At 56.5% G+C, this 16598-nt stretch overlaps 1 protein-coding gene and 1 long non-coding RNA gene across 3 annotated transcripts; both read left to right on the top strand.

Annotated features, from left to right (window-relative positions):
• Positions 1–65: 65 nt before the first annotated feature.
• Positions 66–5888, top strand: TMEM82 (transmembrane protein 82). Of its 2 annotated transcripts, XM_063631853.1 has the most exons (7): positions 66–637; positions 772–1221; positions 1412–1484; positions 1597–1771; positions 2764–3184; positions 4778–4965; positions 5453–5888. In XM_063631853.1, the coding sequence occupies exons 2-7, from the start codon at positions 1134–1136 to the stop codon at positions 5537–5539; spliced, it is 1032 nt and encodes a 343-aa protein (XP_063487923.1). In that variant the 5' UTR covers positions 66–637; positions 772–1133; the 3' UTR covers positions 5540–5888. The 2 variants fall into 2 exon arrangements, with proteins under 2 accessions (XP_063487923.1, XP_055118184.1); XM_055262209.2 differs by having other exon boundaries at positions 66–1221.
• A 3969-nt stretch (positions 5889–9857) lies between these two features.
• On the top strand, positions 9858–16541 carry LOC134735644 (uncharacterized). The gene is made up of 3 exons (XR_010118961.1): positions 9858–10055; positions 14944–15062; positions 16522–16541. It is a non-coding gene; the product is annotated as an uncharacterized lncRNA (long non-coding RNA).
• The last annotated feature ends 57 nt before the right edge of the window (positions 16542–16598 follow it).

Below are 16598 nucleotides of genomic sequence, written 5' to 3'. Positions count from 1 at the left end.
AGTCTCCCCCATCCCTGACCCCCACCTTCTACTCCCTCTGCCCTTTCTGTTTGTGAAAGCAGGATGGGAGCCGTGGTCCACCTGTTCAGCCCCGCCCTGCTGGACCCAGGCGAGGCCTGCCACCTAGTGGACCCAGGGAGGAGCATCAGGAAGGGCGGCCCCGGCCTGTGGGGGGAGAAGGCTCAGGCAGGCTGGGGCTGTAGGAGATTCCACACCGAGTCAGAGCCGGAGCTGGAACCAGACCTTACAAAAAGCAGGCAGAGCTGACCTCTGGCTATGGGGGAAGAGAGCCCCAGACCTCAGGCTGAGAAGGCAGAGCTGATCTCTGGCTATGGGGGGATAGAGTCCCTACTCTCAGACCCTGGGCTGAAGGGTCAGAGCCCACACTTCAGGCTGCAAGAGGACAGGACTCACACCTAAGGCTGGGCAGGACAGATGGAGTCTGGGACTTTGAGGGGGCATTGGGTGGTCCAAGCCCTCAAGGAAGATTTCTCTTTTTTTTTTTTTTTTTTGAGACAGAATCTTGCTCTGTTGCCCAGGCTGGAGTGCAATGGCGTGATCTCGGCTCACTGCAACCTCTGCCTCCTGGATTCAAGCCATTCTCCTGCCTTAGCCTCCCGAGTAGCTGGGATTACAGGTGCCTGCCACTATGCCCGGCTAATTTTTTGTATTTTTAATAGAAACAGGGTTTCACCATATTGGTCAGGCTGGTCTTGAACTCCTGACCTTGTGATCCGCCCGCCTCGGCCTCCCAAAGTGCTGGGATTACAGGTGTGAGCCACTGCGCCCGGCCTCCCTCAAGGAAGATTTCAAGTAAAGTGGACGCCAGACTTCAGCATGGACAGAGACCAGAGACCAGCCCAGAGACACCCGTCCCTTCACCCTACACTGCCCAAATGGGGAGCCTGGGCAGCAGCTGGCTCCAGGAGCCCCCTGTGCCTGGAGCTGGGACCTTGCCGAGCTTCTGGGCCTCAAAGGGTTAACACCCCTGGCTCTCCTCCCCTCCCCTCCCCTCCCCTGGGCCTTTGACCCTCCCAGCCTCTCTCCTTCCCTCCACTGACACCTTTGCCCAGTGACGTTGGTCTGTCCCTGCACAGACCTGGCCAGAGGCTGGGGCTCCCTCCGGGGCTGCCATGTTCTCTCTTCCATCCCTCCCCTCCTGGCTCCCCGGCCTCCCCTCCCTCGAGTGGGGCTCTAGCCTCCTCGACTCCCTCCTGCAAGGTGAGCACCTCGTCCCATTCCTGCCTTGGCCCCACCCCCTTCCAGCTCTTTGCAGTGCAGGGTGGACCCCACCCACTTGGTCTCCCGCCACCCCCGCCCCTTGGCCACCCCCTCCTCTGACCCTACCAACAAAGCCTGCCCTCCTAACACCCCTGCACGCTGCCTCGCTGCCTCCCTCCTGCCCCCTCAGGCCTGATCGGGGCCCTTGGAGTCTTGGTCCTGAACAGCCTCCTGAAAGTTTACTTCTTCGTGGGCTGTGCCAAGTGAGTGCCCACCTCATCCCCCCAGGGAATGTGGCTGGGGGCACGGGGACCCCCACCGGGGGTCGAGGGTGGCAATTCTGCACCCCTGCCCACACCCATTCTGTCCCCACAGTGACCCGCAGCGGCGGCCCGAGAAGGAGCGGCTTCGGGCCCAGTGGGCCTCGCTGGAAATGGTGCACCTGGCAGGGCTGGCCCTGTTTCTGACGGTCGTGGGGTCCCGGGTGGCTGCCCTAGTGGTGCTCGAGTTCTCCCTCCGGGCCGTGTCCACGCTGCTGTCCCTGGGCAAGGTGAGGCCTCCAGGAAGGCAGTGGGTGGATCACTCCCTAGCCCAGGGCTGGGACTCACCCCCGGAACGTGGGCAGCAGGGCCCAGGTCCAGCATCCCAGCCTCTTTGCCATATTTTCTGTAAGACTGAGAACAGAGGCTGCAGGTTGCACCCTCGGGTTTGGTTGCTGAAGCGGCCACACTCACAGTGGATACAGTCCCAGTCCCAGGAAGACAAGAGCGACAGCTTCTGTAGATCCGGCTCCCCAAAGTGCCAGGCCCTGCGCCAAGTGCGCTGGGTGCATCATGTAATCCTCACAGCCACAGGGGTAAAGGTTTGCACTGATTCCCCATTTCACAGATGGGGAAACTAAGGCTCAGAGAGTATGTGGCTTGTCTATGGTCAACAGGTAGAGTCAGGCTTTGGACCCAGGGCTCTGAGACTTGAACCACCACCCTTCAGCTAACAGATGGGCTCCAAGTACTAAGACGTGATTAAAGGATGGGCGCGGTGGCTCACGCCTGTAATCTCAGCACTTTGGGAGGCCGAGGCAGGCGGATCACCTGAGGTTAGGATTTCGAGACCAGCCTGGCCAACATGGAGAAACCCCATCTCTAAAAATAATAATAATAATAAATAAATAAAATAAATAAAAATTAGCTGGGCGTGGTGGCGGGTGCCTGTAATCCCAGCTACTTGGGAGGCTGAGACAGGAGAATCGCTTGAACCCAGGAGGCAGAGGTTGCAGTGAGTGGAGATCGAGCCACTGCACTCCAGCCTGGGCAACAGAGCAACTCTGTCTCAAAAAAAAAAGAAAAAAGAAAAGAAGAAAAAAAAACCACACATGATTAAAATTAAGGTGAGAGAGATGATCCCCTAGGGCTTCAACTGAAGCCGATGTGGCCCCTTCGGGAACCATCCCCAAGGTCCCTTCAGGCTCCGGCCTCCTGTGGCCGGCAGCACCTGTGGTGAGGCAGCCCCCACATCTCAGACCCTCTTCTGCACGCCCCGCAGGGCTCCCAGGGCGCCACCGAGAGGCTGCAGCTCTACCTGCTGTGCCAGTACTCGCTGGGCTGCGGGCTGACCTGTGGCCTGAGCTTCCTGCAGGAGGGCGCCCCTCACCGCACGCTGAACCTGCTGCTGAGCCTCGGGCTGGCCACGCTGCTGGGCCTCGGTGCCCGGCGCCTCCACCGCCACGTCTGCCGCCTCTACGAGCTGCACAGCAGCCAGCTCTACTGTGGGGTGTGCCTGGGCCTGCTGGCCGGTGCACATGGCCTCCCCCAGCTGCTGGGCCGCGCCCTGGCCGTGGCCTTTGCCGTGGGTGACCTGGCAGCTGTGGTCCTCATCAACCAGGACTTCCTGACCACCTCGGAGGCCATGCGGTTCTGGACACCGCTCACCATCTGCTACACGCTGCTGGTCATCTACATGCAGGGTGAGCGCTATGGGGCCCGCTCCATTCCATCCACGCACATCCCTCCGTCTGGGCCAGGCTCCGGGGAGGCCGACAGCCATCAGCCCTCACTCTTGCCATCCCAGAGAGCCTGGTCAGGACAGAGGCAGTGTGGTGGGGGCAGTGCAGAGAAGCAGCATGTGGTGGGCACCCTGAGGGGGTAGCCTTTAGATTGGGCCTTGAAGGGTGAGCAGGAGATCTCTAAGAGAAGCGAGGCAGGGAAGGGAATCTTGGACAGAGAGAACTGCATGTGCCAATGCCCAGAGGGGAGAGAGGGCATGGCAGCACCAAACAAGCCACAGGAGTCTAGTGTGGCTGTCACCCCAAGGGCACGGGGAAGGGGTGAGGCCGGCCAGGTTCGAAGGGGCCTGTTGGAGAGCCCTCATCAGCCAGGCAGAGAAGTCTGATGAGAGGCTACTGTCCAAGTTTGTTTGTGTTTTTGTTTTGTTTTGCTTTTCTGTTTTTTGAGACAGGGTTTTGCTTGGTGGCCCAGGCCACAGTGCAGTGGCATGACATGGCTCACTGCAGCCTTGGCCTTCTGGGCTCAAGTGATTCTCCCACTTCAGCCTCCCAAGTTGTGGGGATTACAGACACACACCACTATGCCAGGCTAATTTTATTTTTTTGTAGAGAAAGGGTTAGCCAGGCACAGTGGCTCACGCTTGTAATCCCTGCACTTTGAGAGGCTGAGATGGGCAAATCACTTGAGGTCAGGGGTTCAAGACCAGCCTAACCAACATGGTGAAACCCTACCTGTAGTAAAAATACAAAATTAGCCCAGTGTGGTGGTCTGTGCCTGTAATCCAGCTACTCAGGAGGCTGAGGTACAAGAATCGCTTGAACCCAGGAGGTGGAGGTTGCAGTGAGCCAGGATCAAACCACTGCACTCCAGCCTGGGCAACAGAGAGAGATTCTGGAAAGAAAGAGAGAAAGAGAAAGAGAAAGAAAGAGAAAGAGAGAGAGAGAAAGAGAGAGAGAAAGAAAGAGGTCTTGGCCGGGCATAGTGGCTTATGCCTGTAAACCCAGCACTTTCGGAGGCCGAGGCAGGTGGATCACTTGAGGTCAGGAGATCCACCTGAGATCGTGCCACTGCACTCCAGCCTGGGCGACAGAGTAAGACTCTGTCTCAAAAAAAAAAAGAACAGAAGCCGGGAGCCCGTCAAGGAGGCTCCTTGGAAAGAGGAAGGTGGTTGGGCCCAGGTGGGTCCATGGGGGTGGCGAGAGGTGTTCGGCTGGGAATGTGCTTGGCAGAAGGAGTTGCCAGGGCTAACTGAGGGACTAGAGACGGGTGTGCGGCAAAGAAAGGAGTCAGACCGACTCCTGCCACTGCGAGACTGCGAGGCTGTAGGGCTCTGGCCTGGACCAGTTGGAGGCTTGTGGGCTGGGCAGTGAGTCCTGGAGACAGAGCACCTGGTGCCCTGCAGATACTCAGAGCAGGGGTGGGGACCAGGAGGATGTGATGGGAGGAGGGCTGCACGGGAGGGGAAGGCTCATCCTGTGGAGGGTGGGTCAGGGAGCTGGGAGGTCCAGTCCGGGGTGTGGGGTCGGACGGTGACAGGCACCCGCATCCCACAGAGGAGCAGCGGCAGCACCCCGGCCTGCAGAGCCAGGTGCAGACAGTGCTGGTACGCATGGGCGGCCTCTTCATGCTGCTGCTGACCGTGGGTCGCTGGCTGGACCTGCTGGGCATCCTCGTCTCCCTGCTGGGCGAGCTCTGGTGTCTGGTGGGCGTCCGCACCCTGCTTGACCTCTGCCAGATACAGGTGGGCACCCCATCCCACATGTCCCCCAGACAACGAACCCTGCTTCAAACAGCCCAGGAGCCTCAAGAGGCTCAAGTTCAAGAAGAGCCAGCTGGGCACAGTCGCTCACACCTGTAATCCAAATACTCAGGAGGCTGAGGCCTGAGAATCACTTGAACCCAGGAGGTAGATGTTGCAGTGAGCCAAGATCGTGCCACTGCACTCCAGTCTGGGCAACAGAGTGAGACTCCGTCTCCAAAAAAAAAAGACAGAGCCAGGGTGACTTCTCTTGGGGGTCAGGGGCAGAGGGAGCTGGAATCACCTCTCCCACCCTCTGTCACCAGGCCAGGGCTGTTCTCCAGGTCACTAGCACCCCCCACCCTGTCCACAGCCCTCTCCAGCAACAACCCAGAGGCCCAAGGGGGAGGAAGTGCCCAGGTCACTGGAGGCCCGAGGCCCCCAGGGAGATGGGTGAATGGGTGGTGTCATTCTCAATGCTTTTCCTCAGGATTTTCCATCCCAGAGGCCACCAGTGTCAACACCAAGCCAGCCCCTGCCCTCGGCACCCCAGCCCCAGAGTTCGGCCCCCTCCTGACCTGCCTCAGGGAGGATCTGGAGTCTGTCTCAAGCCCACCAGCCTGACCTGCGAGGCCTTGACCCCAGGGTGATGCCTGGAGGCAGAGTGGCAGAGCTGGCCGCCTGCCCGGAGCTCAGCGCAGGCCCTGGGAGCCCCGAGAAGGGAAGGCAGGATTTGGGGATGGGAGCCTCTGGAGAGGGGACACCTGGGGACCCTGGTTGAACCCTCTTTTTCTTGGGGTGGGCAATGATGCAGCCTCTCAGACCTGCCTTCCTGGGCAGGGGTGGGGGTGCATCCTCAGGAGGGCTCCCCCTTTACTGATCTCCCTTCCCTTCTCCATGAACAATAAAGACGATGACTTTCTCAACCTGTGCTTAGAATCACGAACACACAGAGGCCAGGCATGGTGGCTCACGCCTGTAATCCCAATATTTTAGGAGGCTAAGGTGGGCGGATCACCTAAGGTCAGGAGTTCAAGACCAGCCTGCCTCTACTAAAAATACAAAAATTAGCTGGGCATGGTGGCTCATGCCTGTAATCCTAGCTACTGAGGAGGCTGAGGCAGGAGAACTGCTTGAACCTGGGAGGCGGAGGTTGCAGTGGACCAAGATTCATGCCACTGCACTCCAGCTTGGGTGACAGAGCAAGACTCTGTCTCAGAAACAAAACAACAACAAAGAATAATCACAAACACAGAGAGAGGGAAAGAGGCTTTTCTGAGGCCACACAGCTCTTCTGGCAGGTCCTGGGATATGTGCCTCAGGCTGGCCTGGGCTGGGTCCCCTAGGGGACGTGGCTCCTTGCAGACAGAGAAAAACCATTCTGGGTAGAGTGGTGGGGGGGAGGGGGGCATGTAGTACCATAGTACCGAGGTGGCTGAGGAGGTGAGGGGACGGGGGGATGGACACTTGGTCTGGCACCCACCTGTAGTCTTGGGTGGATAGTGGCCATGTCCTGTCCCATCCCAGGCTGGGAAAGAGCTGAAGGATGCACAATGCTGACCAGGCCTCTGCTGGGTGCTCTGTGGTCCCAGCCCCAACCCTGACTTCCTGAAGGCCATGAGCATCCTTCCCATCTCAGCCCATTCAGGGCCCAGCGCAGGAAGGGCCTTTGGCCTCAAAGGGTTGGGTATCAGCTCCTCTGCCTACCCTCTGTGTGACCTTAGACAAGTCACTGCCCCTCTCTGAACCTGGCAGAAGAATTACCACTGCATGCTGGGTGCCTGCCATGTGCTGGGTACTTTCACTGTTTCATTTCATTTTGACATCAGCCCCAAGAGGCAGGCACTGTTATCCCTTTTTACAGAGTCAGAAACTGAGGCTCAGAGAAGTTAAGTGACTTGCTCAAGGGCGCACAGGCATTAAGTAGCAAAGCTAGGATTTGAATCCAGGTGGCCTGGCCCCCAGAGCTCAAGTGCTTTGAATGCTCCCTGCTACCCTCTTCTTGTTGAAAATCTGGGGCCAGGGAAACTAACAGAGATGAGAAATGCGGCACGTCCATTACCGACAGGCTCTGGAATGTGGTGCCAGCCACCTCGGTGCAAGGGAGCCCAGCCCCAGCCCCCAGGGCCCTTTGGTTCCATGGGGATCCAGGGCTGCAACTCAGGGCCCTTTCCTAGCAGAAGCCCCACAGGGCAAAGGAGCCTCCCGGCCAGTGGTCTTTCTGGAGGGGGTTTGAGAGGCATGGGGGTGGCCAGGAAGGCATTAGGGAGGAGGGGAGGCCTGGAGAGGGCACCTTGAGGATTCCAGGCTCTGAGGGTCCCTCCCTCTCGACAAAGGCACCACACTCACCCGAAGACTGCTGCTTGGGAGCAGGCAGGGGTGGCCCAAGGATCCTTCTCGCTCTACGCTCAGCACACCTGGGATACAGAGCAGGCTGCACCCAAGGCAGGGCCGGGTGGTTTCAGCTCATTCCAAGAATGGCCACCCATTGGATAGCTCCAGCAGCACCCTTTGAACCGTGCTCCTAACCCTACCACCAGGACAGGCCTCTCATCCCAGGGCATGGTCACTGGGGTTGGGAAAATGCCTACGGAATCCCCTCCCCCAATGCAGGACCCAGTCCACCCCGCCTGGGAATGTGCTCTGTTCCCTCCGGACAGGAAATGTGCCCCAGTCTGGGAGGAAATGGCTCAGTTAGGTGGGCACAGGGCCAGCCCCTTGCCGGACCCAGACTGGGCTCTGGGTTCCGAGCGGGGGCCAGTGTTCTTGTTGCAGTGCTTCAGCCTCTGGATCCCTGGCACAGCCTGGGCCCCATTAGGGACAGGGCCAGGAGGGGACTGGACTCAGCAGTCCTTTCCTTTTTATGGGCACAGGGATTGTTTTCCAAACGAAAATCAGGACACGTGGGCTGGAAGAGCATTCTTTTCTTATCGAAATATTTTCGTGAAAAGACTGACAAGGGCATAAAATGAGCTCACTCTAAATGAGGCATTTAGCAAATCTCCACACCAAATGGAGAAAAACAGGCCTGAAGTCCAGCAGGCATAGGACAATCCACATTGTATGGTCTGGGCAAAGCATGAGGCTGGGACCAGTTCCCCAAGGGGACCCTAAGAGCCTGACCCCTGGGGCCTGGCCACCAGGACCAAGGTTCTAGGGTCAGGGCAACATCGTGCTGAAGAGGTGGGGGACCAGTGTCCCCAGGCCCTGCGTAAAGTGGGTAGTGACCCCTGGGGCAGCTGGGATTGGGGTAAGCTGGCCTCCCCGTCCTTAACCCCCTACTTCTGGCTTTTCTGAGCTCTGGCATTTTCTTTCTGAGGACTTGCATTTCTTCACCCATTCATTCATTCAGTAAGTCATCACTGAGTACCTGCGTGGAGCCAGGCATTAGGCTGGCACTGGGGATGCTGAGGAGTAAGGGAGGTTCCCCTCCACAAAATGCTGCAAAGAAAAGTAAAGCCGGAGGCCGGGCGCAGTGGCTCACGCCTGTAATCCCAGCACTTTGGGAGGCCGAGGCGGGCAGATCACCTGAGATCAGGAGTTGGAGACCAGCCTGACCAACATGGAGAAGCCCCGTGTCTACTAAAAATACAAAATTAGCCGGGCATGGTGGCACATGCCTGTAATCCCAGCTACTCGGGAGGCTGAGGCAGGAGAATCGCTTGAACCCGGGAGGCAGAGGTTGTAGTGAGTCGAGACTGTCCCACTGCACTCCAGCCCAGGCAACAGAGTGAGACTCTCTCTCAAAACAAACAAACAAACAAACAAAGAAAAGTAAAGCTGGCTCAGGGGACAGAGTGACCGGGGGCAGGAGTGAGAGAAGGTGTATTTGTTATCTACAGCTGTGTCACAAATTACCCACCAAACTTGAAGAGTTTAAAACAACAGACATTGATCATCTTGCTCTTTCTGTGGGTCAGGGATCTGGGTGCTGCTGAGCCGGGTCCTGTGTCTCAAGGCTGCTGTCAAGGTGTCACCGAGGCCGTGGTGTCGTCTTAAGACCCAGGGCCTCCCTTCTTCCTTGCCATATCAGCCTCCTGCAGGGCAGCCCTACAACGTGGCAGCTGGCTTTCCTCATAGCCGACCAGGGAGAGGGGTGGAGTACAAGCGAGACCATGCTTTGTGACTTAATGCTCAAAGTGACATCCTATTGTTTTGGCCACAATCTGTCATTGAGGAGAGGTCCCCAGGTCCCACCCACCCGAGGGGAGGGCATGGATCCCAGGAGGTGGGGATCCTGGGGGCATCTCAGAAGCTGCCGTCCACAGAGGGGGCATTGGAGCAGAGACCTGAACAGAGTGAGGGGGCAACCAAGCAAACAGCGGAAGGAAGAACTTCCCAGGGCAAGAAGACAGCTCAGCAAGGGCCTTGTGGCAGGAACAGGCCGGGGCATTTAGGAAGGTGGTAGAGCAGGGCACAGTGGCACACGCCTGTAATCCCAGCACTTTGGGAGGCTGAGGTGGGCGGATCAGGAGGTCAGGAATTCAAGACCAGCCTGGCCAAGATGGTGAAACCCCGTCTCTACTAAAGATACAAAAATTAGCCAGGCGTGGTGGTGAGTGCCCAATCCCAGCTACTCTGGAGGCTGAGGCAGAGAATTGCTTGAACCCAGGAGGCTGAGGCAGAGAATTGCTTGAATACGGGAGGCAGACGTTGCAGTGAGCCCAGATCGCACCACTGCACTCCAGCCTGGGTGACAGAGCCAGACTCCATCTCAAAAAAAAAAAAAAAGGAAAATTACCCGGGCGTGGTGGCGGGCGCCTGTAGTCCCAGCTACAAGGAGAGGCTGAAGCAGGAGAATGGCGTGAACCCGGGAGGCGGAGCTTGCAGTGAGCCGAGATTGCGCCACTGCACTCCCGCCTGGGCGACAGAGCGAGACTCCGTCTCAAAAAAAAAAAAAAAAAAAAAAGGAAGGTGGTAGACAGGGTGGAGGGCGGGGCCTGGAGCCCTGGGTGAGGCTATGGACTGCGTTGCCCTGAGGGGAGCCAGCGGAGGGTTTTGCACAAGGACATGACGGAAGCTGACGTACACCTTGAGAGAAGTCCTCTCGTGGCTGTTTTCAGAATAGTTTGGAAGCATTTGGAATAACCCAGGTGAGAAGACAGGCGTTCCCAGGCCAAGGGGGTGGTATTGAAGCCCAGGTGGGTTTCAAGGCTCTGGAGTGGACTGAGGGACTGGGGAGGGGTCAGCGCCGCTGCAGCAGAGGGGGTGAGGGGTGCAGTGGTGGGAGATGCTGTCTCAGGGGTGGGTTGGGGCGGGATCACACAGGGCCAGGGTGAGGGGCTTGGCATTATCCCGGAGAGCAGCGGGGAGCCACAGAGGGCTGTGCACAGAAGGGCGTTAGATGCTGCTTTAGTGAGGTGTTCTGGCTACTGTGAGAAGAGGGGATTGTAAAGAATAAGAGTGAGGAAGGCCAGGCGCGGTGGCTCATGCCTGTAATCCCAGTACTTTGGGAGGCCGAGACGGGCGGATCATGAGGTCAGGAGATCGAGACCATCCTGGCTAACACGGTGAAACCCCGTCTCTACTAAAAATACAAAAAAATTAGCCAGGCGCGGTGGCAGACACCTGTAGTCCCAGCTACTCAGGAGGCTGAGGCAGGAGAATGGCGTGAACCCGGGAGGCGGAGCTTGCAGTGAGCTGAGGTCATGCCACTGCACTCCAGCCTGGGCAACAGAGCGAGACTCCGTCTCAAAAAAAAGAATAAGAGTGAGGCATATGGGCCAGGTGTAATGGCTCACACCTGTAATCCCAACACTTTGGGAGGCCGAGACAGGAGGATTTCGTAAGCCCAGGAGTTCGAAGCCAGTCTGGGCAACATAGTGAGACCTCATCTCTACAAATAATAAAAAAAATTACACTTTGGGAGGCCGAGGCAGGTGGATCACAAGGTCAGGAGTTCAAGACCATCCTGGCTAACATGGTGAAACCCCGTCTCTACTAAAAATACAAAAAATTAGCTGGGAGTGGTGGTGGGCACCTGTAGTCCCAGCTACTCAGGAGGCTGAGGCAGGAGAATGATGTGAACCCGGGAGGTGGAGGTTGCAGTGAGCTGAGATTGTGCCACTGCACTCCAGCCTGGGCAACAGAGCAAGACTCCGTCTCAAAAAAAAAAAAATACAAAAAATTAGCTGGGTGTGGTGGTGGGCGCCTGTAGTCCCAGCTACTCGGGAGGCTGAGGCAGGAGAATGGCGTGAACCTGGGAGGCGTAGCTTGCAGTGAGCCAAGATGGCGCCACTGCACTCCAGCCTGGGCGACAGAGCGACACTCCGTCTCAAAAAATAAAATAATAAAAAATAAAAAGAGCAAGGCAGATCCAATTTTAGGGACTCCCTTTAGGAAAAATAATACAGAATTCGTATGAAAGTGACTATTTTTTTGGGTGGAGGGGAGAACACAGTCTCACTATGTTGTCCAGGCTGGAGTGCAATGGCACGATCTCAGCTCACTGCAACCTCCGCCTCCTGAGTTCAAGCGATTATCCTGCCTCAGCCTACTGAGTAGCTGGGATTACAGGCACACACCACCACAACCGGATAATTTTTGTATTTTTAGTAGAGACAGGGTTTCACCATGTTGGCCAGGCTGGTCTCGAACTCCTGATGTCAGGTGATCTGCCTGCCTCAGCCTCCCAAAATGCTGGGATTACAGGCCTGAGCCACTGTGCCTGGCCAAAAGTGATTATTTAGAACAAGGAGAAAAAGCACAACAAATGACTGGAGACTTGGAGATTTGGGTCCTTCTTCTGATGTCTCCCTGGACAGTTTGCTAGGCGTTCTTCATGGACATGCTTCCTGAGTGAAACCAGCTTCCCTCCTTGTCTAGAACACTTTGTAGCTCCCAGCAACTCCCAGCCTTCACAGGGGCCATGGAAGTGAAGCCATGAGCCTAAGTTTTATTAACTTCACAATAAGCCCACCTCTGGCTAAGAGAGAAGAGGGGGAGACCCACAGGGGCAATGGCAGGTTCCAGGCCATATTGTGCTTTAGTGAGGAGGAGGCTCAGGGCTTGAGGGTGCGGAAATAGATCAGCAAAGGCAGATGTTGGGATAGATGCTGCTGGGAGTGGAGGGTCCCAGTGGGATGGGGGTTCAAGGAGGGGGCTGGGATCAGTGAGGGTTTGGGGCTGGCTCAAGGACCCTCCCAAATAAGGGGCAGAAGGGCCCTGACTGGCAAGGCCTAGGGCGAGGAGGGGCCCCCTCAATCGGCTGAGCCTCAGGCCCCTCCTTGGCCTCTCCCACACAGACTTCACCCCCTCACCCTGGAGCCTGTGCTGATTTGCTGAGTGGACGGTCTGGCCGTGGGAACCAGCACGCCTGGTCAGAGCCAGTTCAGGCCCCTAAACCAGAGTGGGATTAACACCCAGACAATATTGTCACAGCCAGGTCTTGGGAAGCTGGGCTCTGCCTTGGTGAGGCAGTTGGACACAGGATTGGAGCCTGAGAGTGGACACCATGTGGCTCTAGCTGTGGCCTGGTCAATTCCCACTTGGCTTTTTTTCCTTTTTTCTTTTTTGGCGGAGTCTTGCTCTGTTGTCTAGGCTGGAGTGTAGTGGCACGATCTCGGCTCACTGCAACCTCTGCCTCCCGGGTTCAAGCAATTCTCTTGCCTCAGCTTCCCGAGTAGCTGGGATTACAGGCGCCTGCCACCATGCAGAGCTATTTTTTTTTTTTTTTTTTTTTTTTTGAGACAGAGTTTTGCTCTTATCACCCAGGCTGGAGTGCAGTGGTGCGATCTCAGCTCACTGCAACCTCTGCCTCCCAGGTTCAAGCAATTCTCCTGCCTTAGCCTCCTGAGTACCTGGGATTACAGGCGCCTGCCACCATGCCTGGCTAATTTTTGTATTTTTAGTAGAGACAGGGTTTTACCATGTTGGCCAGGCTGGTCTCAAACTCCTGACCTCAAATGATCCGCCTGCCTCAGCCTCCCAATGTGCTGTGATTATAGGCATGAGCCACTGCACCCAGCCTCATGGCTATTTATTTAGAACAAGGAGAAAAAGCGCAACAAATAACTGCAGAAATACAATTTTAACTGGTTTAAGAAAAAGTAAGGACCAGGCACGGTGGCTCACGCCTGTAATCCCAGCACTTTGGGAGGCCAAGGCAGGCGGATCACAAGGTCAGGAGATCAAGACCATCCTGGCTAACACGGTGAAACCCCGTCTCTACTAAAAAAAAATACAAAAAAATTATCCAGGCGTGGTGGCAGGCGCCTGTAGTCCCAGCTGCTGGGGAGGCTGAGGCAGGAGAATGGTGTGAACCTGAGAGGCAGAGGTTGCAGTGAGCCGAGATCGCGCCACTGTACTCCAGCCTGGGTGACAGAGCAAAACTCCATCTCAAAAAAAAAAAAAAAAGAAAAAGAAAAAGAAAAGAAAAAAGAAAAAGTAAGGGAGTCCATAGTTGTACTCCAGTCTGGGCGACAGATCAAGACTGTCTCAAAAGAATAAAAAATAAAAAGTAAGGGAAAAAATGCCTCGACTCTGGAGGTCTGGTAGTAGGATTGCAGGCATGGCTGGATCCAGCAGCTTAAGTGATGAAATCAGTTATCTTTCTTTCTCTACCTCTTTGCTCTGCTGTCCTCTGTGGTGGTCCAAGTGGGGGACGAAAGTGGTGTCAAGCTTGTATTCTGCCAGCCAACAAGCCCAGAGAGCTTATCTTAGAACTAACAGCCACTATGATTGGGTCATGTATACATCCGCAGAGCCAGGGGATATAGGAGTCCCATCTTAAGCCCAGGCACTGAGAGTGGAAGAGAGGTTCCCCAAACAGAAACTGAGTGCTGTTATCAGAATCAAGGAAAGCAGTGCTGGGCTATCAGGAGCCATGGATGTTCCTTGGATTCTCTTGCAGGACAAAGTCACGTCCTTCCCTTCCCTTCAGAACTTTGTCCCTCTTACTAAAACTTCTATCCTTTGTGTGGTAGGGAGAGCAAAAGAACTCATCTCTGAACACCTGCTGAGCACCAGGTATTTTTACCCACATTTACCCCACCAGATTCTCGCTATGAAGCCACAAGGGACAAACCTGGGTTTGCAACCCTTCGGTTGCAAGAGGAAACTGAGGCCCAGACAGAAGTGATTTGCCCAAGGCTGGCAAATGGCAGAGCTGGAATCACTCCCAAATACTGATGTTACTCACAGCTGTATCTGTGTCCCCATCTGACCCGGCCACCATGGGAGAGCTCCCTTTTCTCTATGCTGCTCCTCTCCCCCTCCCCTCCCCTCCCCTCCCCTCCCCAGCCTAGCACAGGGCCCCACACACAGCAGCGCCCAGGGAATAAGCATTGGACTGACCTGACTCCAAGCAGGTAGGGTGGAGGATGGAGGATGGAGGAAGGAGCTGGGAGGCCCAAGGGGCTTCTGAGGCTGTCTGCCAAGCCGACGTCTGACCTTTAAAGCCCATGTTTTCCCTTCTGCCCCCTTTCCCTGGGAATATTCATCCCTATTCTCACACTGGCTCCTCCCCATCTCAGCTTAACCCTCACCTCCTCAGAGAGGCTTTCGCACCCCACCCCCTTTTGTCTCAGACCCCTTGTCCATTCCTTCATAGCACCTTTTACTATTGGTTATTATTATGTTAATTGGCTTTGTGGTTTGCGCTACCCAACCTCCCTGTAAGGTCTGTGGGGACAAGGACTGGTCATGTCTGATTTGATCCCGTCGGCTCCTTGACTCATGCATTGCACACAGTAGGTGCCCGGCCAGTGTCTGCTCAGTCAAAGCTCTCCACCGTGGAGGTGCCACCCCCGCCCTGGCAAGCAGACTTGCCCTCAAACCTCTCTTCCACCCCTTCCCTGCCACTCAGGGTCTCAGCTGCCACCATCCTAATAGAAGACTGAGCCCCTTGCCTGCTGGGGCCATCTGAGGGAGAAGAAAGCCGTTGTGAGCCTGGCAGGGAGGGCAGAGGGCAGCAGAGCCTCTGAGCTGGCAGACAAAGGGCGTGTGTTCTCGTCCAGCGCATTTCCTGGGTTTCCATTGCAGGAAGTTTGGCACCTGCCGATCGGTGACATCGACACCCGGGCTGCTGCGGGCCAGGACGAACCCCTCCATCCGGGAGCAGTGGTGGCGGTGGAACAGGTGGCCTGGGGTGCTGGAGGCAGGTAAGCAGAGGCTGTTGGACCCCTCATTCCCCTTGGACTGTCCCAGAGCGAATGTAGGAAGCCTGGGCCCTAGACTAAGTCAGTGTGACCTTGAACAAGGCCCCAGATCAACTCTTCGTTGCCTCACTCTCCCACCTGGGGGTGCAACAGGTGGTTCAGGGGATGTCATGGAGGTGAGGGCGGGCAGCTCCACTTTTATCTCTTAAATAAACTTCTGGGTCACTAAGCACTTGTAAAGGGGTTCTACAGCTAAAAGCACCTGAAAACCCCCAGATTGCACCTTCCTCCTTTGAGTCCTTCCCGTCTCTGGCGTTCACTGTTTCCCTCCCGGCGGAGGGTATGGGGAAGTCTCCTCCAAAGGGTGCTGCAAAGCTGGAGTTTCGGGCGGCAGGGGCGGGATATCACTGCCAAGCCAGGAATAAGCCGAACAGGGACTCAGACAGCCTTGAGTCCCAGCCTCGCCCTGCTGCACAGAACTCTCATCACCTCCAAGCCCCAACTTCCGAATCTGTAAAGGATGGCAGTGGTACCTGTTCTTGAGCCTAGCAGAGCTGTGTGCCCAGGGACACAGTGGCTCTGGTTTGAATCCGGCTCTGCCATTTGCCCCTAGTGTGGCCTTGAGCCTCTCGGGGCCTCAGTGTCCTTGACCGTGAACAGGAATCATCAGCCCTGGTACCCAGGGCTCTTGTGGGATTAGGATGTGGATGAGGATGGGTACCAGTACCTAGAAAGCCCCTATCAATGGCAGCTGCTGGGACTGCTGCTGTTACTGCAGCTTGGCTGCGAGGATCAAATGGGAAAAGGGGCGACAAGAGGGATGGGAGGGGCGATGATCAGTGGATGAGAGCAGAGGCAGCCTCCTCCAACCCTTATAAACCAGCCTCCCTCAGAAACAGCCCCAGAGCCACCCTGGAGGGGTGACTGTAGCTGAGGGGTTGTAGGACGGGCCAGATCCTGTCTGGCCGCCCCACAGATGGCGCTGGGTCCAGCGCTCCTCCAGCCTTAGCCACTGCGGTTTTAATCAAAAGAACAATCTGTTTGCCTCTGAATCAGACCCAGATTCCATTCCCCACAATGTCCCTGAGGCCTCCAGGGACCCAGGCAGTCCATCCCGGCCCCAACCCGGGCCCCAGAGTCCAGGCTCTGCCTCCCCTCCCGCTCCCCTCCTAACTGCTCCAGCTGGGAGGGGGAGGGTCACTGGAGGTGGAGGGAGGAGTTTAGCCACAGAGACAGCCGGGCCCTGCCTTCCAGAGCTCCTGGAGCGGCCTGTCCCCCGGGACACCGGGATCCACCTGCAGAGGGCTTACGGCTCAGGAGAGCAGAACAAGGTGACCTGCTCCACTGGGGGGTCTCCGAGACCCCCACCCTCAGGGACACTCCCGGAAAAAGCCCCCAACCCAGCATATATTAACCACTATTAATCACAGTCCTGGCTGTGACTGTCACCTTTTATCCTCAGGCCAACCTGGAGAGGTAGGCAGTGGCTACCTCCACTTTACAGATGAAGACACTGAGGCTCAGGAGGTGGCGTGACTG

The sequence above is a fragment of the Symphalangus syndactylus genome, chromosome 22 (genome assembly GCF_028878055.3).
Source record: "Symphalangus syndactylus isolate Jambi chromosome 22, NHGRI_mSymSyn1-v2.1_pri, whole genome shotgun sequence".
NCBI classification, from domain to species: Eukaryota; Metazoa; Chordata; class Mammalia; order Primates; family Hylobatidae; genus Symphalangus; species Symphalangus syndactylus.
This window is presented reverse-complemented; position numbering and strand designations above follow the sequence as displayed.